Source organism: Caloenas nicobarica, chromosome Z (assembly GCF_036013445.1).
Source record: "Caloenas nicobarica isolate bCalNic1 chromosome Z, bCalNic1.hap1, whole genome shotgun sequence".
In the NCBI taxonomy this organism is placed as follows: domain Eukaryota; kingdom Metazoa; phylum Chordata; class Aves; order Columbiformes; family Columbidae; genus Caloenas; species Caloenas nicobarica.
This window is the reverse complement of record NC_088284.1, coordinates 78,558,687-78,584,047: the sequence shown is the minus strand read 5'-3', so window position 1 is coordinate 78,584,047 and position 25,361 is coordinate 78,558,687. Positions and strand designations below refer to the sequence as shown.

The following is a 25,361-nucleotide window of genomic DNA, read 5'->3' as shown; positions in this document are numbered from 1 at the left end:
TCTCCTCCTTTTTTTTTTTTAAAATTTTTCTTTTGTAATCACTGCTTCAGAGAATTTTCTATATGTTCTTTATTTTCCAAAATATCCTTACACTAGACCGGTTGTTCCCTATCAGGTGAGGCAAGTAGCACTGTGAAGCTATAAACTGATAAGACGTCAGACAGGGACCAACTGACCTAATTTGGGCTAAGACCAAGCCATTTCCTGCAAGGCCGGGCAGGACGGTGCCACCGTGCCAGCACGTGTACAACAGGGAGCAGAGCGCAGAAGTTGTGCAGGTAGCTCTTGGCTTTGCTAGATGGGTCCATGTGGGGAAGACAATGGCAACCCTGGGAGGTATCCACCTTTATGTGGCAGAAGGAACCAGGCTAAGCAAAGCTTGAAACACTCTAGGTGTTCTCAAGTGAAGCGGAGCTGTCAAAGGACTGGAAATCATAGCATCACACTGTGCTAGAATACAGACACTTGTTTATAGTTGGTGAATCACAAAATGCAAATTGGTTTATATACATTATCTTGAATTTCACACTCCTCAGATACAAGGATTGATAACTTTCCATTTGTATTTTTGAGATAGACATATTACCTCATTTGAGAATCTGTTTATCCTGTGTTATGTTTACTTCTATGTTCCCATTTCTTTATCAAAATGTGGTGCAGCATGACATGGAAGGCAGTGTATTACTTCAGTAATTCATCAGCCAGCTGTAATCTCATCACAGAAGACATGAGTACCTAGTTTTCAGCCTCCGGTTTCTGCACCTTTACAGATAGTGGAATTAACCATTCTTATTATTTTTCTTAATATTTTTCTTCATTGAGTCCTGTTCCAATATTTGCATCAGATCAACACCAGGCCAATACCTTCTTAATGGAATGAGCCATTTCATTTACCTTTTCATTTGGCAAATACTGGCAGCTTTTTCCAAATCCCCTGGTATGCCCTTAGAGCCCCAAAAATTCTAGGAAAAAAAACACTGCAAATATTGGTAGCTAAGAAAAATTTCTGGGCAGCTTTTTAAACTCTGCAGTTCAACATATTCTGACCAGCTAACTTTAAAATGTCTAGATTTCACAGCTGCTGTTTCACAACCCCCTTAGCTGCTAGAACAGAAGTACATTATGACACAACTACACTTAGTTTTGCCCCCTAAACACAAACCAAAAGCACTTAGTGAACAAGGCTGCTTTTTCAATTACTACTGACTTTTTGTATCATTGCACAATAACAGCTCCATATGTTCTCAAGTGACTTGAAGACTGGTTGCTGACCTTCTACATCCCGGCATAAGATTCTCTGCCTGTATATCACATGGCTTTATTCAGCCACCTCCTGCAGCTCCTACTTTTCATTTATGACAAGAAGCATCAGGTTCTCACTTTTCAAATTTTGGACATGCACACATACAAATGGACACTTAATATGTATATATGTATCTGTATAGACATCTGCCTTCGCTTTCTTTCAAAGCAGTTTCTAAATTATTATCTTCTCTCTTGATTGTGGCTTTCATCTATATATACTAAAACATTCTCAAAAATCCTTCGGTTCTTATTGACTCCTGCATCCCACACAATGACATTACAAATCCAAAAGAAAAAGAAAAATAATGTTGGACTTAGAAACAGGAAAACTACAGATAAACACAAAAATACCAAATGTGTATTATCTTTTATGCCTTACAGTTCTTCACACTTGATGTAGCTATGACCTTCACTATCATCTCAAGCTACTCACCCCTGAATCTGTCTTCTTCATAGAGACACAGACTGCTTCAGACCTCTTCTTGCATATGAAAATCCTAGACCACAATAAGATATTTGCTCCTACCTGTGCTTTTCTATTGTCCATGGAATGAGAATGCTGTGGAAGAGTATCAATTGACCTAAGCGATACTCATTGTGCAGGTTCAAGAATGCCATTACCTTGAAAAACTGGAGTGTGTTATCCAAAGGAGTAAGTTTATAGTCTTCATATTATCTGCAAATTTTTCAGTTGAAAGAACTCTGTAGTCATGACAAAAATCCTGAGTATTGTATCCCTCAAAGGGAACAGAAAGCACATTTTTGTTTACAACTCAAAAATATAGCTGCTATTTTTTTCCTATACCATTGATCAATCCAGTCCCTCGTGATTGCCTGAGTACAGCAGTGGGGGTTTCTTTCAATTTTTAAATACATACGTCTGTCTCAAAACTCTCTCTGAGCTAATTAAGTCCCACTGAATCTACAAAAATAATCAACACCTGCCACTTCCCTTGCCTTTTTGCTAAATGTAAACTATTTATCCCCTATATTATCTGAACTGACAAAATACCACTTTAAGGCAAAGATTTCTGAACTGAAGAACATAGTACAACACAAAATAGTTTCTTTCCATAGTTGCAACTTTCTAGACTTGTCTGAAGCTCTGCCTACTTTCTATTATATTAGAAAGTCCTCAACAAACAGGCTCATATGAGTTACAAAGCTGAACACCACTGGTATTGAGGTCTTGGAGACTTCTGGTTCCCAGCATGCACAGTAAACAGTTGCAGTAAGTTGTCTTGATTACCTTTACCTATGGTGGAAATAGAAAGCTCCAGTGAGAGAACCCATAGCGAACTTTGCAGACATGAAGGGAAGCGTATAAAAGCTATATAGCAAGTGTCAATGCAGTTTTAAAACGTGGATAGCATTTGTCTTGCGTATTCCTACTACTTTGCCAAAATTTCTGTAACTTTTAGCTACTTCACAGTTCAATATCTTGTATTATAGCATGGGCAATTGCTGTATCCCATACAATTTACAAGTCTCTAGCTGTGGAAAACTAAGTCAAATTAAGTTTCACGAGCACACTCATGAGGCCAAAAATTCACTGAAAAATTAAAATTAATTCTGCTATAAATACATTTTTCTTCCATTTATGGACACAGGTCTTTTTATAGCCATTAGATCTCTTATCTTTCTCCTTTTTAAACACTATTGAAACTGTCAGGAACTACATTTTACATTTTAGCAATCATTGCGTACACATCATGATTCCTAGAATTTAAAATGGAATTGTTGATGGTTCAGATACTGTTAGACTGTCATTAGTTGTGCAAAGTATGTAATTTGTCATTTTGGAAGAAATGACAGTGCCTTCACTTGTGCAACATGCTTTTAAACTTTCTCTCTCTAATTTGAAAATGACAGTATTATACTCTGCTTCAAGAAAGATATTTTTTGAGGCTTGCAGGTTGGCTTGTCACACAGCAATTTGCCAGGTAGTATTTTGTCTTCATTAAGGTTTATTCACAAAAAAGTGATTTGCCTGTCCGTGATATTCCCTAAAGACAATACATTCTGTCTTACCTGATGGTAATGAGGCCCCTGTTAAATTTTCAATTTCCTCATCAGTGCTGCCATCATAGTCATTTTCCGTCTCTGTAGCCATCTCAGTGGTAGCTATACTATCCCTAGGGAAACAGAAGAAAAATAAATTAAAAAAAAAAAAAAGAAAAAAGAAAAAAAGCAAGCACATCTTTGCAAATTGTTATTCCTGCAAAGAATTTGTAATTATTTCTGCAATGCAAGCTGATACAAGTCAACATGAAGTCCCCATGCTGAATAGCTTAGCATATTCGTATACAAGGACAGACAATAAAAGGTAAGTTAAGATACAAAAAAGCACGATAAAAATAGCATAGTGTTGTAGCACTACAAAGATTCATTTTCTCTGGACATTTTTGAAATAAAAGGTATATAGAAACATTTAGATTTCGATACTGTGTTTCCCAAAGGACAAAAGGAACAAATAATTCAGGGAGAGTGCACATGAAAGTACCACCTATGGAAATGGCAGAGACATATTCTGATAGAAAAATCAACTGCAACAGAAAAAAAGATGACAGATTCATTGAGTATTTAGTTCTTGGCTACAGCATCCAAAACAATATACTGCTATTTGCAGTGACACCACAAAAAATCCTCTGCTTTTATGATTAACAGTATTGTTTTGGATAACCAAGTATTTATCCAGGAAGAGTTATCATCCACTGTTAGAGCCAAAGAAATGGAATCCAAACTAAACTAAACTATGCATCAAGTATGAGACCAAGTAACTCATGAAAATTAGGAAATACCTTGTACATTTGGCATCTGCTGCAGATTCTTTAGCTTCATTCAACAACTTCTGCAAGCTTCTTATCTTTGCCTTCTTTTCATTCAGCACTAAAATAAACCGGTTATAAAGATCTGCCTCCAGTTCTTCTTTTGCTTCCACACATTTTTCCAGCCTACAATGTAAAATTACTGTTATACCATTTCTTTTTAAAATTCTCTGTTTCCTGGAAAAAAAAATCTGTAGCAAGGCCAGCCTTCCTATTACAGGAATACCCATACCAAACCATGAACTAGTCCAGCATTGTGGGTCCAAAACAAGCCACAAGAAACTTTTTTTCCCTTTTTTTTGTTTCCCTCCCCACAGAAAATGGCAATGAACTTTACTACCAAAAGGGGAAAGTTTCCAGGGGGAAAATTTTCTCTTTGTGCTTTTCTTTTTGGTCAGTTCTTGCACGCATGCATCTGAGACCACTAAAAATTAAATAGGCAAGTGTTGTTTAGTTTCAATAGTGAGTTGGGGAGATTTTTTTTTCCCCTGAACCAGCCACATTTACTTAGTAGAGGACTAAACCCTTACAACATATATAAAAATGTTTTAAAAGCTCTTAATTATTATCTCTAGACTAAAATATTATACTGTTTTTTAAAGGTTTAATGTGCACCTGTAGGTAGGTCAGTGTCAATACAATGAAGCACAATGGAAATAAACAAGAATAGTGATGTATACTGTCTCAAGCAAAGCAAAATGGAATATAAGCAAACATGAGCACAATAAATGAAGCGACTTGTAGCAAAAGAGATCCTGTATTTACTTACTGAATTTCATAACTTTTTAGTTCATGGGTTGAGCCACAAACATTTCAATAGTTGTGTTCATAACAAGCAATTAAACATCTTCATAATATTATTGATCATGATAACTACAGTATTATAGCAAGTAGTCATAACCTATAAACAATGTTGTTTTCACCAACCTATCCAAGGTTGGCAATAAAGTTTAGGCAGCTTCCTTTGTTACTAAACCCAAATACATAATAGATTTTTAAAACAGTAATTTATAAGGCAAGACATTTCACTATACTTCCTATATAAATACTGATTATTTTGTTCATAGTTCAAAACCATATACGATGTAAGAAGGACAATAGAAAATAATCTCACGAAGTATTAAGTCTACTGTGCAATGCTTTAGGGATATGCTTGATAGTTGATAAATAATTCATCTAATTTAAATGCAAATAGCAGAACATCATTTCCATATAGATCGCTTCAATATTCCTAAATGAAAGATCATACGTACTAATCAACTACCAAGAGACTTTCCAGCTACAAAAAGAAAGTTAACTGTTTAATGGGGAACAAATAGACAATTCACGAAGAATCATAAACCCTAATACAGGGTCCAGAAGTGCCTTGACCAGCTCACGGAAGGAGAAGGGTGAGGACAGGAATTGCTGCCCACTTATCAAGTAGAATTCAGTCCTTAAAAAATGGATTTAAAAAAAAAAAAAAAAAGCTGTTGGGTAATTTGCCATTTACATGCTTGAAACTAAATTCGTCTGTATACATAAAAATAGAAAACAAGGATTTTGTATAAAATATGGTAATTGTGTCTGTATCAAATCCTACAGAAAAGTCCCCTTTCCCACAGAGAAAACAATACTAACTAAAGAAAGTGCTTACTACTGTGTTTTTATTTTGCCAATGGACTGGTTAGTGTCAGAGCAGCTGAGGCTGGTTTAGTTACAGTGAGACATTTCACTGATTTGGCCAAAGAGGTGTCATCCACTGATGAAAATCCACATAACTGTAACCTCTCAATGAAGTAGCTGATGCTGCCTGGACCTTAACAAGCACATTACAGGAATCTATTGCAAGACTAGCCAATTTCTTCAGCCCCTGGAGCAAAATATTAGCATCTTGAAATATACATACTGACTATATGCATAGATTAGAATATTAACTGTTCCCTGCAGGCAAAATCAATTAGTAGTATGCCATCAGTTAATCGTATATGATTGTTTTCATTTACATGAACACCTTTTTTGATGTTTGTCCTGTTGTTTAAAGTAATCCATATATAAATACATTCTCCAGACATGACATTAATTTTGCATAACATTCAATCAGTGTAAAACAGTATTACACTAATGCTATATTTGCAAGTTAAAAATGGAAGAGTAAATAGCCAGATTCCTCAGCTGCTTGGGAACAGGGAAGCATTAATTATGCAGAATGTATGTGTGTGGGGGGTGGCTCTGGCTGTAGCTCTGCAGAGCCTTTAGGATTCACTCAGCCATGCATCACCTGAATTACGTGACCACTAAGGAAAGCTGGCTCCATTTCATTCCAATACCTCGTCAGTCACAAACACCACCTTTCACTGCAATCCATCACATGGTTGTGATTTGTCTCAGTAAAATACCATCTCCCCAGGCCAAATAAAGAAGCAAGCTCTTCTCAAATACAACTTTCAAGTACAATGAAAATAAACTGAAGTTAATGGCTAGAGTGATGTATGTCTTATTTGCATGTGCTTTCCAGTTTCTATACTCTTAGATCTCTCTGTTACTCAAGTGCAATGCTTTTAATGTGCCAGACGTGCCCAAGCTGAGGGCCGTCCATAGCTCGCATAGCCTACAGAAAGCAGGTACTATTAGGAATGGTTATGATTAGTAACTGAGAAAATAAGGCAACTGTCCAGTTCTTAAGTACTGCCTAAACGTAGAGCAATCACACATGCTCTGCAGAGGTTAACATGAACTATGTAACTGAATGGCATTTATATGTTTTCCGCGTTCCAGTACTAGAAAGAAAAAATTCAACTTCTCTGCTGTTTATCTTTGTCCTCAGTGCTCTGAAATAATTACTGGCCTTACAGCAAGGATCTATTATATTTCAGATTCACCCTTCCCCCAACATTGGCAATGGCATTGAATCTTGATGAGCTAATGCTGAAGAAACAGTTTCAAGCACCAAACTACCTAGCCTGCATTTTTATAAGCTGTTTGTGGTTTAAATGTCCTGTCACTACAGTTGACCACAACATAAATTAGCCGTTATTTTGATTTTGGCTTGTCTACACTGATTTTAGATGTTTGATACAAAATACATGCCACACCCAAATCAGAAATTTAACTTGTGTCTTATTGGCCAAGGAAATTTTTTGCTACAGATTATTACTTTACACTTACCATCTTAAATGAAAACAATAGCTATTCCTGCTTTGATATTTTAACTCATCCATCCCTGAAGTGTGCACACATACACACTCCCAACCAGGCAGCCAGTTGCAGCATTTTCAGAACAATCTCTCTGAAAATTTCTATAGCCTTTCTACTTGGATCTTGCTAGAGAGTGTCTTAGTAATTTTTATTTTATGTTTTTAGATCAAGTGCTGAAGAGTACAGCTAGCCAATAACTCTCATGCTGATGTCAGCTACACATGGGTCATTTCCTAAAAGGAGGAAAACGTTCAGCCAGGTAAAATCCTACACGCAAGTCATCACAATAAGCAAGATGATGGAAATCAAGGGAGTTATAGGTTCTGCCAGAAACACTCTCAACACCTCACAGGCCACACAGTTTGGACTAGAGTACATAAGTAATTTAACAATTTGATGATGCAGGGGATTTCTCTTAAACGGGATTTTCGGCCTGCTCCTGCCTTTTGCCTTTATATGAAGACGAACTGCAAAGAGAAGTGGCAGGAGATGCCCCTGTCCCCAGCATGGGGCTGCCACCACGCTGGCTGCTCACAGCTGAGAGGACACTCATGTACATCAAGGTCACCAGCAGCAGGAGAGCTGGGATTCAAGCCAAGGGATGGCTCATGAGGCCGATTTAGCCTCCTGAAGGAAACTCGTCATTCTACAGACTGAATGGAAAGCAGAATGAGCTTACAACCTCAAGAGACCCCGGAGAGCTACAGGGTAAAGCTGCTGAACTGAGCTCACAAAACCTTCACGATGGTCAAGAAAATTTAAGTAGGGAAACGGAAAAGGCATGATTGAATTATTCCATCCAGTGACCCTATGCTTAAACCGAACAAAATCAGCTCTTGGAAGTCTGTGTGCTACTTTTTAATTCTAACAAGGTCCTGAAAAGATAGATTTTAAGCAAGGGGAACTACAGGGACTGAAACTCTGGACCTGATGTGCCTTAGCTTCAGGCGAAGAGGGAGCACAGTTCTCCACATCACATGCTGTATATTTGACATTTCACCACTCGTTGTGAGTGATACAGGATGTGAAGTCCTAAACCCTGTCTACTGAACAAAGACAGACAAAGCTTTTGTTCAGCTCCAAGAAACTCACAACAAACTAGGCCCAGCACTTGGAGCCAAAATAGCAAAGAGAAACAGCAAGGCAGACTTGGGCTGTGGCAAAAAGAATTAAAACAAAACAAAACCAACAACAAAAACATGAAAAACCAACACTTTGGATGAAAATTATTTTTATTCTCCATTTAGCGGATATGGCTAAACTTTGGTGACCATACAAATTTAAGCATTTATTTTGAAAAATCAGGTTTCAGCTATTCAAAAATACAAAAATACAAAAGAAAAACAGCAGCTTTCGGAGTTTGAATACACTGCTTCTGTGAGCAAAGGCTGTCAAGGCAACTGTGACTTTTTTCTTTGGGGTTCCTCTTTAAAAGTGCCACACCACCATGGAAATTGATACAAGCACTAATGCCTATTACACATCAGCGTGTAATGGAGTACAGCATACTGGTTATACAATACACTATTGTTCAACAAACTGCTCAGCAGTAAAACACTACTTAGGAAGGCCATAAGCTTGTCAAGGAGATTGTCAGGAGAGACTGTTACTCATTTTAATGAGAGGGAAACTAAAACGAACTCCTCCCAAAAGCTAGCTCTCTTTTTCAAGGTAAATTAACACCAATTAGCTACATTCTTTCATAAAACTTCCTAAATGGGATTTTTCAGGTAAAGTCAGAGAAAAAAAGATAAATCTCTGACTTACATGTTTTAGGTGTTTTGTGCTAACTGAAATAATCATAGATAAGTTCCCTACAGAGTGCAGTGACAGACAATTTGGATTATAAATTCAATGGCAATTATAAAAATATCTCACAAAATAATGGTACTTTTTCCTATAACAACATGCTCATTTTCCAATTCTGGTTGTTTTGACAAAGCAAAGAGATTAAAGCAATTGCAACTTATTTCTCACTCAAAAATGTAAATAATTTAAATTGCTAGTCCTAAGAATTATAGAAAATAATCATAGAATTGTTTTAGTTGGAAAAGAACTTTAAGATCATCGAGTCTAACCACTAACCTAACACTGCCAAGTCACCCACTGAACCATGTCCCTATGAACCTCATCTACATGTCTGTTAAACCCCTCTAGGGATGGTGACTCCACGACTTCCCTGGGCAAATGGAAAGGAAAAGGCTTCCTGAAGAAACTGGAGAGGATTCCACAGAAAACAGGTAATATTTTTTCCTACTTTATAAAGCTAAAACCAGCTTTAATTGCAAAGTTTGTAATACCAGTTGCATCTTTGACACAGGAAGCAGATCTACAACTACATGGGCTATAGATAACTGGAGGCAAAACCTTGTCAAGAGAAGAAAAATTTGTCTGCTCCTTTCTGTATATGACTTCAGAAGTCCTCATCAGTGAAGCCTGCGCTGACATCATAATTATGATCTCCTCAAGACTCACCTGTGAATGCACTTTTAAACTTACCGCTTCTCCACATCACTCCAGTTGCTGAAAAGCCTTTCGTTTTCTTTTTGCAGATGCTCATTTTTTGCCTGCAGTCTTCCCAGGCAGTCCAGGCAGTAGCCGATCAGCTCCTTAACCACCTCTGCTGGACTCGAAACTTTCTGTAGCTTCAGAGATCCAAGCCTAAACTAGGACACAAAGAAAAGATGAGTTACTTCATCTCTACTAGAAACATCACAAAACCTCGCTTCAACAAACTTGAATACATACTTAATAAGCATAAGAAATACCTTACAGTCTTCTAGTTAAAACTGATATTAAAAGTTCATCACAAGAAGAATTGTGGAATATGTGTAATAATTTGCACACCAACTATTTATGCAGCCAATACATCTTAATGGTCACCTGCCATTCAATAGGCACAGGACATAAGCACTGACATACTTTCTAATGGGCAGGAAGAGAGATGCCATGCAGCAAGTCTAACATGATATAGCAACAACCTGCTCTTGTACAGATCAGAGGAGTCAGTTGTACAAAGTTGTAACCCCAGGTTTTATATAAAAAGCATTTTTGATGTAATGCAGAACCACAGGAAGAGAAAACCTTATCGTACTGCTAACATTTTCTTGCCATCTGCCCCATTAACTAGTTGATGTAACTTGCTGCCTAGTCTGGTACTTACAGCAGCAATATAACCGCATAAACATAACTGATAAAACAAATGAACGTTAATTACCTTTGATTTAAAGTAGCACTACAAATGCCTCTCTATAATGGTTGCATGCTCTTGATGGATGAAAACTAATCCGCAACTAGTTTCCCCCCTTCAGGGCTGAGACAGCAAGTTCTTAAAAATAAAAGGAGTCCTTCAATCAAATAGGTAGCCTCAATAATTCAATGAGACTAAAGGATAGGATCTATAATGAATAGTTGCATTTCTTTACCAATGGAGAAGTTACACAGGATATACAAGAGGTCTGAAAAGATTTGTTCTGCCTGGTCTGGCAGAAACAGAAAACTGTTGTTTCTATTATGTTAAAGGAGGAATAGCTCAGCCATACACACAAAACAGTATCAGCTAAGCTATAAATATGCAAAGTTGAGTGAAGATATAAGGATATTAAAAAAAAAAAATGTTCAATGTCAGAGTTCGAGGCAACTGAAGAAGGAAGGTGCTAAGGTTGCTTGAACAGGGCTAAGCACATTATCTTAGGAGAAGCAAACGTGAAGTGCAGGACCTGATTTTGGGGCTCTGGAGTGGGTAAACGATAGGGAATCTGAACTACCTTAAGGTACACTGCCACAGCGGACAGACCCTTCAGAAGCCATAGGGGCTTGTCTGACCACCTCCAGCAGCAACACCATTTGCCCAGCTTAACAAAACATTAGTTGAGGGAACAGAGCCAGAGAAAAGCAGAGAGGGTTGGATGACACAACCCAGACTTTGGCCAGCTTAAACTACAGCAGAATCAGATCTTTCAGGTTACAGGCATCAAAATGACTTGACTTTGACTGGCAATGCCTGCAGAAACGTTGAAAGCTACGTGGAAGGAAAAGAGGTCTTCTCTAACATCCTATAATTATTAAAAGGACTAAAATAACTGTTGTGGCATTTGCCTATGAATAGAACTATTACTCATCTTTTCAACTTTCATACATGGCAATAACACCTTAAAAATAATATAAATATTAGCGGTACATGCCAGGGAAGAGTTCAGTCTGCCTTGTGGCACTCGAACTATTAAAATCAGAAATGCCATTTCATTATTTTTTTTCTCCTCACTTTAGTTTAGTTTACTTGGGAGGACAAGGTAAACAACTAAATAAAAGATACCTGCAAAAAAATGTATAGCATTTTTTAACACCTTTTAAAAAGCTAATTTTACAACTACTATACATAAAGGTTTGGCGAAAAAGGCCTTGTAAAAATTGCTCATATAGATTTTCAAGGCATCGTTTGAAACAAATAACACTCCTTCAACTTAGATGTTTTATGTGTGGAGGTCTCTGCAACAACATATGATGCCATCATGAGCTTTTCAGCAAGGTTAATTGATCAGAAAATGTGTCAAACCCAGAGTTTTATTTCAAATTAGCCACTGATCTTTCCTCCAAATTCACATGTACTGTCTCTAATGTGTTGTTTTCCTTTAGCTTACATACATCTGATGGCTATGGAGGAAAAGATGCATTTATTTTATTTTTGGAAGTTAGATTACATTATCAGTAACCCACAGAGTGATGTGTATTCCCTGGATATCACACTTGCTGTTTGACAGCATTAACAAAGATGGACAATTGCATAAAGGAAACTGTTTTTCATCACTTGCAAGCCATCACCGCACTAAATGGATAAAGAATTCATGACACGCTTTAATACTAGTCGCAGAGATAAAGAAGCACAGTAGCACAGATAAAAAGCAACACAATCTTCAACTTATACTGTGGAGGAAATAGCAAGAATGTTATGTTTTTATATGTTTTATATGGTTTTGATATAATTAGCTGAGATATGGCATAGGCGAATATGTATAAACAGGACAAATACACATTGACCAAATTACAGTTTACTCAGCACAAGAGTATAAAATACAAATACTCCCAACACAGGTTAAAGTGATAACAATAGTTTTCAGCTGAAAGTCTGGTTCCACTCACAGTCAAAATAATGCCAAACACACAGCAGACATTTCTAAAGCAATTGTAATTAAAAACAAACACCAGTTCAGCCTCTTATTTAAACATCTTACATAAACCAATAGTACTAGTGCAACGTGGAGTTTTGAAACTGCGAAATACATCCCCAGCGTCATGAACCTCTGCCATGAAAGGATTTCTGAAAAAATCTATAAGGAAAAAAACTATGTTCTTATTCTTATAAAAGCTGATACACTGAAACAAATCAAACCAGGCTTCCGGACATGCTGCCTTTTTTGATGAATTCTTAAAACTGAGAGGAGGAGAGGTCACGCTGCAAAGAGTGGAGCAAGACATGCGCAGCAGCCTGATGAGCCGCTGCCAACGTGTGACCCAGCGGAGACGAGATGATGGATGGATCTGCCGCGCTGCTACAGGGGCTCAGTGAATTTGGTTTGCCATCTTCTTAGGTGTCCCATTTCAAAGGCCAGCACAGAGTCAGTCTTTAATTTAGTCTTTAATTCAGTCTTTTTATATAAAGCAATTGACTGCTACATATTTTCTTACATTAAACTTCACTGTGCTGTTTTCTGTGTCTTACACGTTGTGATCTGTGGACCATTTTAGAAAGTCCGCAAAAGCTAGGTAAAGCAAGCCCATCACCAGGAGGCTTAAATTTATTAGGCAGGTGCTTACATATCGGCCACAAAAAAAATTTTAAAGGTTCTATAAAACAAGTATTCTTCTGTATCTTCCCCACTCCCTCCCCCCAGTCATCTAATCTTCATTTAGGACAGCTGTAGGAGCTGTTATCCTGGCTACATTATTGCAGCTACCTCCAGCACCTCAGTGCAGAGAGACACCAGACATTTACATACAGCCCTAATTAAGCTAAAAGTAGCGTGATATTGGATATGCAGTTTTGCTTTGCTTCCTTCGTATAAAATGTAATGCAAAGTGCACCAAAAAGCCTTCCTAGGCTGTTTCTTCAAACATGAAATTGTCTGTTACTCTGAGCTATTACACCACCTATTTAACAAACAGAAATGTTAGAACTAACAATAGTAACACTGTTATCTGAGCAAATTACAACTGATTGGCATTTGCCCCTGTAAAAAGCCCAGCGCTGGGAGACTGATAAGACCTACGGGTGGCCAGAGCCGTTTCATTTCAAAGCATCAAGGCAAACCATGAGCCATTTGTGAAACAACATAAGGAAAATGAAATTTCAGGACAGTTTTTCTCTGGAGTCCTGCTGGAATCCCAAACTGGAAAGCAAACTGATAACAGGAGCTGATGCACAAAATGCCACAATTTTAGATCCAAGAATTCTGAATTTCTGACAGAAATGTAAATGGTAGCACTGATTAGGACACAATTCTATTAAAATGGAATGCTTGGCAGTGAGGGGGGATGGGGAAATCATAAAAAAGGAGACATCAGTTTTTTGACATATTGGTTACTTTTTTGCTTGCAGCTAAACCAAGGAACAGTACAGTTATTCATTCTTCATCACCAAAACTACAGTAGTCAAACTGGAAATAATCCTAGGAAGATTCAGCAGAAATCGTTAAAGATCAGAGTACCATAAGAAACAATTAACTGGGTGGGATGACAAGATAAATAGATGTTGCTTACTGTATGAGTAAAGCTCAACATTAACTAAGCTAATTTTACATAAAGCATGTCTACGAATTGGATCACATTTCCAATTTTGTTGTGATTTTGTAAATTCCTGTACATTGCTGCTCTCCAGATCAATTTATATTTCTTTCCATTCTTCCAGCTGCTAGCTTCATATCACTTGCAGATGTAATTAATGTGCTTTCTACTTCCTCTTTCAGATCATTCAAGAAAATGTTACATAAAACAGTGAAGTCCTAAATGCTTCATTTAATATAGAAAATGAGCATTTCTGCTAGAGGTCCCAGCGGACAACAGAATGGCTATGAATGATGCACTGCTCCCCTTCAATATCTGTTTTATTGTTTGCTGGGAATTTTTTTTAATTGTCATGTTTTAAAGACACGTGAAGACAAATACAGAATCATTTAAAAAGTTGTGTTCACTGAATCAGAAATCACACTCAGCACTTATCCATTAGACCACTATTTTAAGTTTAGAAATAAAAACAAGAATTAGAAGCTTAAGACAAAACTGTCATTTTCCCATCACCTCTCACCCTGCACACTGTTTGTCTTCTACAGATGAAGAAAGAAGTGATCTCAACCATAATACAGAAAATATTTTGGCAGTAAACTGAAAAGCTCCTCAAGTAATTTTTCTCCTGGTTACTCATGTTTACAGGAAGGTGCTTCACTTAGGAAAAAAGTCATTAAAATGTGAGCCAACACATTTTTTAATGGAAAATTCCAAATCTAAATGAAAATTACTCTATAGAGATGGTGGATTTTAATTTTGCATTTAAATATATATATATGCTATATAATATCTGCATTACTAAATTCCACCAGAAATTAGAGTTATACCTAAGTCAATAGGTATCAAAGGTCACGTGCTAAAAGGAAAAGCCTTTCACACAGCAGTGCCTGCAAGCTCTCTCTTCTGAGGCAGCATCTGAAGCTACATACTAACAGTGAACTAATTTCGAATAACAGTTTCTCATTATGACATATTAGTCTATAAGAAAAAAGGATTCGGGCTGGAAACTCTCATTGTATCTGCATTGCTGGCCATGTTTTCTCTCTGTATTTCTCAAGTATACTGGCAATTCTTTCTAATAGTATTTGTTAACCAAAATATATTTAGGGAATTACATACTTCTACAAGCTAGAGAAAAATATTTACTTAGAGAGACAGATTTTACCCCTTCTTGTTCTGATAGGCTACAGCAGCTATATAGTGGCTCTCTTCTATTTACATTATATGCTTAAATTCTAATGAGTAGTATTTTGCTTTTTCATTCTCTATTTTGAAAATTATTTAACAAGCAATTTTAACAGAGACTACATGTACAGATACTTAGGTCTGATTTTGAAATTAACGTATTCCTAGCGTGTGAACTAATTGATGGAGTTTTAATTGCATGAGCCAAACTACAGCCTGTAACAGAATCATCTCTAATTCACCTCACTCATCTTTCACTTTTCCTACACCTTCAGAGTAGGACTCAAGAGGATCCTTGCGCTCTGCTTCTAACCATGTTATTTCAAACTGTGTTAACAATCAGCTGGGTTGGCACAGCTAACAACTTCTACGTCCTTGCAGACAGATGCTGCCTCCTGCAAGGTATTGTCTAAACAAATGTCCTTTCACCAGGGAAATATTAATGAAGAATTTGAGGGGGGAAAAAAATTCCACAGCAGCCCACCAGCACCGAGCAGCTGTGTAGTCCCTCTCTGTCAAGACCTCCAGTCTGTAACAGCAGATGTGACCCCTGCATTGAAGCAGGAAAGCCCTGCAGACCCATATAACAACAGATCCTTTTGTCGTTGTACTGTCCCAAGTATCTCTCAATGCCCCTCCTATGCTAGGAGGGAGATTTCTGCGATAGAGCTCGGTCTTACTAGAGCCTGAGTCTTTCCATGATACTCATTAGTGCCAGTTCAGCTGGGTCTTTGGGAGCTAGGGGGAAATGGAGGAGCAATCTGGGTGTTTTTTATTAATAAAGATCCCACAGTCTGAAACCATATTTTTTAATACTCAAAAAGCCATCTTAATAAATCTCAAGAAACAGACCAAAACTAATGCTTTACTCATTTATTTTTCAACACTTGCACAGATTTATACCTAGAAAGTTTTGCTAGGACAAGATATTAGAACTTATCAGCTAAACTATCCTGAAGTCACCTACTGATGACCTTGCCTATGACTGGTAATGAAATTAAATTCTTTACCACAGAGTTAGAGGTTAGCCATAACATACAGGACAACAATGAATGTTACATTGATTCAGAGGTAAGATGTCTCTTACATGCTTGCATTACAATAGGCAGTGTAAGATACAGCAACTGCCTTTTCTCAGCTGAGAGCTGGAACTCTTGCAAGACAGACAGGCTGTGATTTCCAGAATCAGCCTTGCTACTGCCAGTTAAACATCAGCTACTTCTACTTGATGTCCGCACAGACTCTGAACTAAGATAGAATCACTACTTTGATAAAAGTAAGTTTTCACTATGAAAATATCTATGAATTTAAAAGAGGAGAATGTTAATGAAAATTCATGTACAGGGTTAAAGAATATGACCTACAAATGAATGATGCTGACACTTAGTTGCCTATACAAAGAAAGTACTGTTACAAGCTTGAATCTGGAAAGCATTATACCATTTTTATTTCTTAAGTCAATCAGTGAGTGGTCTTGATTTTTTAAAGCTGTGCCACTATTATCTCCAGGGAAATCATTCAACAGTAACCATGACATCCCTGGGTGTGGTAATAAAACGAGTACACTAGACTTGCACAATATAGTGATGACAATGTGAAAGCAGAAGTTGCTTTTGTAACAGCAAACTCTAGGAAGCTAGAAAAATTACAAAGTACCATAGAAGCCAAGAGATCCTGCTGGTTACATCAGTCAGTATGATCAGTAGTTATAAAAATCAAGTTTAAGATAAAAATCCTGCCTTTCTCCACTCTTGCCTTTCCCTCCTGAAATGTTATTTATAAGAAAAGTATTACCTCATCCTCAAAAAAAAAGTATCTTCCTTCTTGATGAAGGCATTACATCTATTCTAGAGCAAAACAGCTGACATAAGTGATTGCTATTTTTCTCAGGTTTTTACTACACACTGTGGAAACCTTCCACATAAATTGCTGTCAATTTAGCTGCACATCAACCGGTGAAATTCCATCTGGTTTCAGTATTTTGTATGGCAGGGCTTCCCAAATATTTTGGAGAGTGCTTGGCTATTTCTCACACCCTCAAACCCACACATTCATGGCACCATGGCCCCCTTACAACAGCAGTGCAAGGAGGCTACTTCTGTACACTAAACTAAGCAGAAATTGGGAACACCGCCAGGTACTAGAATTCACTAGTATTATATACGCCTGTAGCACTAGAATGGCCCCAGAGTGTCCTTGTCCCATGCCAGCGACCACCTCACCAAACAGTCTGCAGGCACATCGCAGGAATTGGAGCATCCCAGGGAGCACTGCCAAGAGGCACTCTGCATGCAGCCATCCTCTTCTGGAGGCTGAGGGAGTTTAACAGCATGGACATCAATGGTCCCCTGCCAATTGGCCCCTGTGCCTGGGAACATTCCCAGGAAATTTTAATTTACTGGTGCAGAGGCAACCACAGCAGTCCCTGGAACAGTAAGTGTTCTATCAGGTTTGCAGCAGAAGCCATTGTATTTTACTAGATTAAGAAGGACTGAGGCACACTGCAGAAGGAGCTTCCAGGTTTCCCTTTTGAAGGAATACCTGGATGCTGAGGAAAAAGGCAGAAATAAGGCTCAATAAGGCTCTGTTACTTACAAGTTATTCCATCCATCCCTCATCAATCTGTACACTGCAGCATGGGCCATACTAGAAGGAGATTCCTATCCTAAAAGTTTTTCATAGACCCATTGATTGGGAGGGATCTCTGGAGGTCTCCAATTCAACCACCTGATCAGTGTCTTTGTTGTGGTGGGAACCCAAAACTGGCTGCTGAATCAAACTGACTAATGCCAAATACAGAGGCACAGCACCTTCACAAGCTCTGCTAACTGTGCTGCTGTCGATATGGCCCAGGATGGGCTTGGTCTCTCCATTGCTGCCAGGGCTTGGACTCAGCTCATTGCCTGTCAGAACACAGGGCCTGACCTTCAGAGCTGCTCCCCAGCCCCACTGTTCCCAGCCCACCCCCTTGCAGGGGCTTCTCTAGCCCTGGACAAGGCTTTGCATTTGTCCCTGTTGACTTTAGTATGACTTCTGTTGGCCCATTTCCCCAGCCTGAGCTCTCTGGGTGGCAGCTCTGCCCTTTAGTGCATCCACGGGTCACTCCAGTTTGGTGCTAAGTAGAAACCCAGCCCAACACCTCCTTCATGTCATTGACAAATACATGAAACAGGACAGGTCGCTGGAGAGACCACCGCAGTTGTCCACTTCTTACCAGTCTCCAGATCCTTACAACCTATTAACCACTGCTATCTAAGCCGCACCATCCAACCTGTTTTCTATCTCATTCTCTGCCCATCCTTACCATAACAACCCAACTTAGACATGAGAATATTGTGGGATACAGCGATGAAAGCCTTGCCACAGTCCAGACAAACGTCATCCTCTGCTCTCCCTTCAGGCACAAATCTAGTTGTTTTATCACAGAAGGCAGTCTTTGTTGTTTGGCACGATTTATATTTGGTAAATCCATGGTAACAGCTCCGAGTCCCCACCTGCTCTTTCATGTGCACAGAAATATGCTGAGTGGAGTTGCTCTGTGACTCTCCCAGAAACCAAAGTGAGCCTGACCGGTCTGCAGTTTCTTAGAGCATCATCCCAGCATCTTTTGGAGACTGATAGAAGATTTACCATTCTCCAGTTGTTAGGGACCTCTCCCAATCTCTGTGAGTTTTCAAATTTGAGAGGGACATGTCTCCTGAAAGCCAGCTCTCTAAGTACCCTTGGACACAGCACATCTGGTCCAGTGGACTTGAATGGGTTCTTGTGGTGGAGAAAACAGTAACATGAAAACCCAGCTCTGCTCAACAGTCTAAATTTCTTATTCTCGCTTGGGTTTCCCTGAATGTCAGTAAGATCCTTGGAAGAACTGCACTTTCACTCTCCATATCTGAGAACATTTTAGTAAGAAGCTCTCAACATAAAATCCCACTACGCTGTTCAGGGCAAAGAGGAGGAGGATGTCTTTGAAGATTTAGACGTTGTACCAAAATTTGAACATCATTTTCCTGAAACCTCACTAAGACAAATTCTTCACAATCACAGGAGACAATGTCACATAAACCTTATACAGGAATCAAAGGAATCAATGCCCCAAGCCTGTCAGTGTTTAAGAGGCATTTGGATAATGCCCTTAACAATTTGCTTTAATTTTTGGTCAGCCCTGAAGTGGTCAGGTAGTTGGACTAGATGATCGTTGTAGGTCCTTTCCAACGGAAATACTATATTCTACATAATTCTGAATATATATCATGGCTAAGTAGACTGTGCAAAGACAAAAAATAAACACAGAATTTATATGACATTTGCAGATCATCAATATTCAGTCTATTTGCACATTTCAATTTTTTTCTTTCACTCTGCCACATTTGCCCTGTAAGAATCACCAGGGTATGGGGTTTATCTATATTTCAGGAGGCCTTGTTCTTCAGATCATTCTGGAATTAAAATGGTAAATAAAAATAAGTACATCAGATATGGCTTAAATACTGCTTTAAAAAAGAAAAAGTGAGCTACGTAGATAGGTAAAAGGAGCTGCATGGGTGCCAGGAAGACACTTTTCAAGCAAGAAACTAATTTATTTCTCTCATGAATGGCATTATATCTACACATCTTTCTTTAAAGTCTTTGGAAAACTTCCTTGTTTAACCTTTACACTCCCTAGAAACATCATGTTTCACATATCTATACAATCAGCTACTTCGGTGGAGCTTAATCCCACCCGTGCTGAAATGGTCTTTAGCTACTGAATTTTGACAGCTGTGACATGGTCTGGTCAAGATCTATCCAGGCTATGATTCACTGCCCTAAAGTGCTCTGTAATAGATTTTCCAAACTTACTCTAAGAACTGTTGCTCATGAGAATATTTCTGCCTCCATACCATTAACTCACACATATCTACAAGACCCAAATAATATCTTTGTAAAAACTGGGCTACATTTCAAAAAAGGGATGTACTGCGAAAATTACAGAACACTTACACTAAAGCAGTGCTCACTTCTCAAGGTGCTAAGCTACAGAAAACCGCTACTATTTTTCCCCTCAATTTTCTTCAGCACTTCCAACAGAATTCCTTAAAATTAAAAATACCCTGAATACTTAAAGGCACTGCAGCAGTAATGCTCTGTACCTGTAATGTTAAGTGTTTCTTCCAATTTTTTCCCCAATGGTAATAAGAGCCAGTGCTCCACTTCACTAAAAATATCTGAGTGACTGGAATAAAAAGGCCAAAGGCAAAACTCCAGAAAGATCATGTGCACTATTTACTTACTAGAATAATAAATATGGAACAGGCATTACACATTATATTTCCACAAACAGTGACAACAGAGTCGTGATTGTGTAAAGAACAAACAATTCAAGCCATTTCCTGGATTTGGGATAAAATTATTACTTCAATGTGCAAAAATTGGCAGGTTTGCATTTTATGTATACATCCAAGTGCTTTATCTTCTTTCATGCCTCACCTCTTTTATTGTTCCCTTCTATACTGCAGGCCATAATATACATTCAACTCTCTGCTACCAGTCTGCCTCTGAAGTGACTTTACAAAGACCACTGAAGCAGGTCATCCTTAAAAGACAAGGTTTTTAATCTTTTTTTTTTTTTGTTATTAATTCAATGGCCCCAGGAATAATTGAATACTATCCTATCTCACTGAGTAGCAAGCAGGCTTGTGAGCAATGGAACTACTGAACGCTGGTTTCCTATGGTTATGAATTTGGTGCTGAATACCCTCATGTCTAAGAAGGTGAGAAATTCAGTCAAAGCTTTTCCCTTATTTAGTGCATTCATAACTTGTCTTTCCCATGAGGATTGGCTTGTGTCTAATAATACAGTTGATCTCATTCCACAGTTTTTTCCAAAGCAGACATATGAATAGGGTCTCTTTTCTCCATCCAGCCACCTATTTCCATGAAACTAGTAAGAACCTGATATCTTTGAGACCTTTACTCTTGTCAAATCTGTTTGAAATTGGCCAGTAGTTTCAAAAGTTATTGGGGGAAAAAGGTGGAAGGAGGTAAGAGACTGGCAGTCAGTAAAGGTATACAGCGTGATCATATAAGCTTTGTTTCCTTAGGAAGCAAAGTAAAACGCTTGCACGTTTTATTATTTTTAAAACTGCCCTAAATGAATTAGGAAATTAGCTTTACTTGGAGACCTAAACTTGTTTTCTTCCTTGTTTTTCATGCAACTTACAGTGTGGCAATAATAGACTCTAGATATAACATCTGGATTCAGGTCTCAGGGCTTTAATACATGAACAGTTCACAAGAATGTTAATTTAGATTTCAGAGGGAAAGCCTAGTAAGACAGCTTTAATCAGAATGCATTTCCTACAGGTTTCCTACACAGGCAATTACCATAAATCAATTGACACAAATTTATCACATAGCAACTTAATTCTGTTTGAGGCTTGAGTCCCCCAAAAGTATGAAAGGATACCTGCCCAAGGTTTTTTGTTTAATCTGCTGTCATTTTTTGTCAAATATTTAGCATTTATGTTCAGGTTTCCAACTCAAAAGCTATTCCAGAACAAAACTCACTTAAGGAAAATTATTTAAAGTAGGAGTGTGAAGCTCTTTTTCTGAATACTTAATCACAAAATATACATAGCACGAACATGTAACACTGAGGGAAAACAAAACACACACACCAACCATGCAACCCTTTCGATAACCTCCAGAAAAATTACTACAAATGTTATGAAAGGTAGATCCAGATAAAAGTGATTTTAGCAAAAATCTCCAAAATAAAAGCAAGGCTTACAGGAGTGCTTGTGATACGACTGTCAGTAAAAGTTCCAAGGTAACAAACTAAGAATGATTAATACTTCCAAGACTGAAAAAAACCCAACCAAACAAAAAAACCCAAAAAACCAAACCAACCCACATTATGTGTTAGCTGCTGCATGTGCTGTACAATGGGAGTATTTTAAAACTACCTGTCAACTGATCATATTCCTACATGTGAAACCCAGACTGCAACTTTCTTTAAAAACTTTAATAAAACATAACTGAAATGTCTAGTGTAATAACTGTCAGATACGAAGACAACTTGTCTTGGGAGCTACTTCCCTTCAAACATTGACCTTTAGGCTTGGGAAGTAATGGAAACTATAAAGTGCTTCTTGAATACACCCTTGCAACTAACATGCCAACATTTTGCAGTAATTTAAGTCTGACTCCCCTTGAAAATGCTGTACTCTGACGGTTAACAGCTCAATAATTGCACATGATTTTTTTTGCTTGGAAAGTAAATGTGTAACCACGTGAATAAGCATGAGATAATGCCTAGACCAAGGCAAAATATAAAAATGTTCCCAACTAAGTACTACAAACAATTTTCCAGTGTGAGTAATAACACAAGATTCATTTAGAACAACCATTGACTGTTTTCAGGGTGGTTTTTTTTACCCTTTGTTTACAACATCCTTTCAGGACATTGACAGCGACTTGCTAAAACCTTTAAGATCCAAACATCTGACTACTTAATAAAAACTTCATTAAATGGAGATATTTTATCCCATTCAAGAGGATTAAAGATTTTCCTCTGTAGTACTGAACTCACCTATCTGAGCCATGTGGTGCACATCCACGTACACTGTCCCCACCAAAAACATGGGAACACTCAATGCATCACAAGATATATGTAGTGAATTTGAAAAACGTCCAGTAAAACCAAAATTCCAAGCAGTGTTAAGTACATAGAAGGACATAAATATTTCTGTAAATTATAAAGATATGAATAGCATATTTCTATCAATCCAAGAGTCTAAAAGAAACAACGACAACAAAAAGCCAAACTCCTTTTTTAATGTAGAAAGAAAGAAGCACCAGGTCAGATTCAGGAATACAATGTGTGTCAAGAAAACTTTACTGAGTTATATCTGTCTAAAACTTATGACTCTTTTCTTATCTTCCTGGTCATGAAACTGAACGATACTTCCCCACGCCCTTTAAGACTTAAATTACTTCACAGATATGCACAAATATCTGTGAAGATCTGCAGAAGCTAAGCCCTTCTAGCCCTTCTCAATGAAACCACTTTTTGGCTTCATGCAGGAGTCTACATGTTATAACTGCCTTCAAGACATCTTTATTTTAAGTAAGCATAATCTCCCCCTCAAAAAAAAACAACAAAAACCCACAACAACAAACACAAGAAGTACTCACCTGTATTTTCTTGCAAGACATCATCAGAGATGCAGAAATTTGACAATAAAAACTTGTTATAGAGTATATGGACCTAAAATGCTCTAATTATAGTAGGATATAAATTTTTACAGTTAACAGAAATTTTCACTTTGTTGGAGGGTGGGGGGGAGTAGAGTGTGCATTTTTCCCCCTCCTGTTGTCACAAAAATACTCCCTCCGACAAAAGTACTGTGTTTGTGACCACAGTGCAAGACAGTACTATCCTAACGAGGACCCATCAAGCAAATGCAACTCTCACATGAAATTACAACATAAAGACAACAGCTCAAGCTTGAACCATTTACAGGTTCAGTGGCAGCAGCAGCACATCTTTTACTCCAACAGGCAGTACATACATCGTCCTTTTAGCCATTATTTCTCAAAACATCTGAGGAACCATTGCATGACTCCATTCAGAACTACGATTCCCAGCACAAAATTCCCAGCCTCCTAACCTATTTCCTTTGGATATACATACCTAAACAGAGGGATATAATGAAAGAACACCTTCAGGTTACTTAGGAAGTTAAGGAATTAAGATGCTGTTTTAAAAATCATTCTCCATAACTACTCCACACTGGTCACAGTTCAATGCCTAATATTTAAGTACAGGAAAGGCTTGGAAAAACATTGTATTTCATGTTGTCCAGGATAAGGAGCAGATCACAATCTGGTTTTGGCCTTCTAGGAGAATCTACAGACATTGAGGTGCTGGGATGTGTCCAAAGAAGAACAACGGAGCTGGTGAGGGGCTGCAGCACAAGTCTGATGAGGAGCAGCTGAGGGACCTGGGGCTGTTCAGCCTGGAGAAAAGGAGGCTGAGGGGAGACCCTACCGTTGTCTGCGACTACCTGAAAGGAGGTTGGAGCATGGAGGGGGTTGGTCTCCCACATAGCAAGTGATAGGACAAGAGCAAATGGCCTCAAGTTGTGTCAGGGGAGGTTTAGATTGGACATTAGGAAAAAATTCTTCCCGGGAGGGTTGTCAGGCATTGGAACAGGCTGCCCAGGACAGTGGTGGAGTCGCCATCCCTGGATGCATTTAGAAGACACATAGATGAGGTTCTTAGGGACACGGTTTAGAGGTGGACTTGACAGCGCTAGGTTAAGGCTTGGATTCAGTGACCTTAAAGATCTTTTGCAACCGAAATGATTCTATGATTCTACAGCATCACTACATTTCAGGATGCTGGTATTCAACACTTCTTCCTATGTATTTCTTTGCTCCTGGACTCCTTCAAGAGACAAATTAATACACAGAAAAAAGGACGATTTATTTCTCAGAGGTTTCTCTACAGTCAGAACAAAAGAGAATTTACTACAGTCTTGTTTATATTCTGTTCTGCGTGTAAAATTAAGCTTTCCCTTCTCAAGTCTTGCACTACCCAGACTCATTACAATAGAAGAGAATTTAAGACTGAGTACTACTGCTAAAAATATCATGTTATACATTCTACCTTGTAAGAATAATTAAAATATGACATTTTTATTCCATAGGTAAAGGTCATTTTAGAGCGCTGACTGATCATAAGTCATTTCTGACTGATCAAATACCATTTTATACTGACTGATTCAAGGTAATTACTAAGTTGATATGTCAGATCCATTCATTGGCACTGCAAACTCAACTCTAGCAAATAATTTTTTCACATGGATTATTATAATGATAAAAGGTGTCAAAAGTTGTGCATTCAAGAAACTCATATTAAATTCTAATAAAGACCAAATAAAAATTAATGTTTTTCTGAAAATTCAAATCCACCCAAACCATTAGTATATATAGATATATATATGAAGATAAAAAAACCTCCCTTATCTACAAACAAGCCAATGCTTAAAATAGATGCAATAATAATACGTGTCTTTTCATAAAGGAATTTTTCACCAAGAT

The 25,361-nt window shown here is 38.0% G+C and overlaps 1 protein-coding gene across 2 annotated transcripts in view; it reads right to left on the bottom strand.

Moving 5' to 3' along the window:
* Window positions 1-25,361, bottom strand: part of XRCC4 (X-ray repair cross complementing 4) — a 186,148-nt gene that overhangs the window by 93,654 nt on the left and 67,133 nt on the right. For both annotated transcript variants that reach the window (XM_065656533.1, XM_065656534.1), the window contains exons 4-6: window positions 9,810-9,976; window positions 4,107-4,259; window positions 3,337-3,440 (exon numbers count right to left, since the gene is read on the bottom strand). In XM_065656533.1, the coding sequence (XP_065512605.1) occupies window positions 3,337-3,440; window positions 4,107-4,259; window positions 9,810-9,976 (424 nt within the window). The remainder of the gene's footprint in view (window positions 1-3,336; window positions 3,441-4,106; window positions 4,260-9,809; window positions 9,977-25,361) is intronic.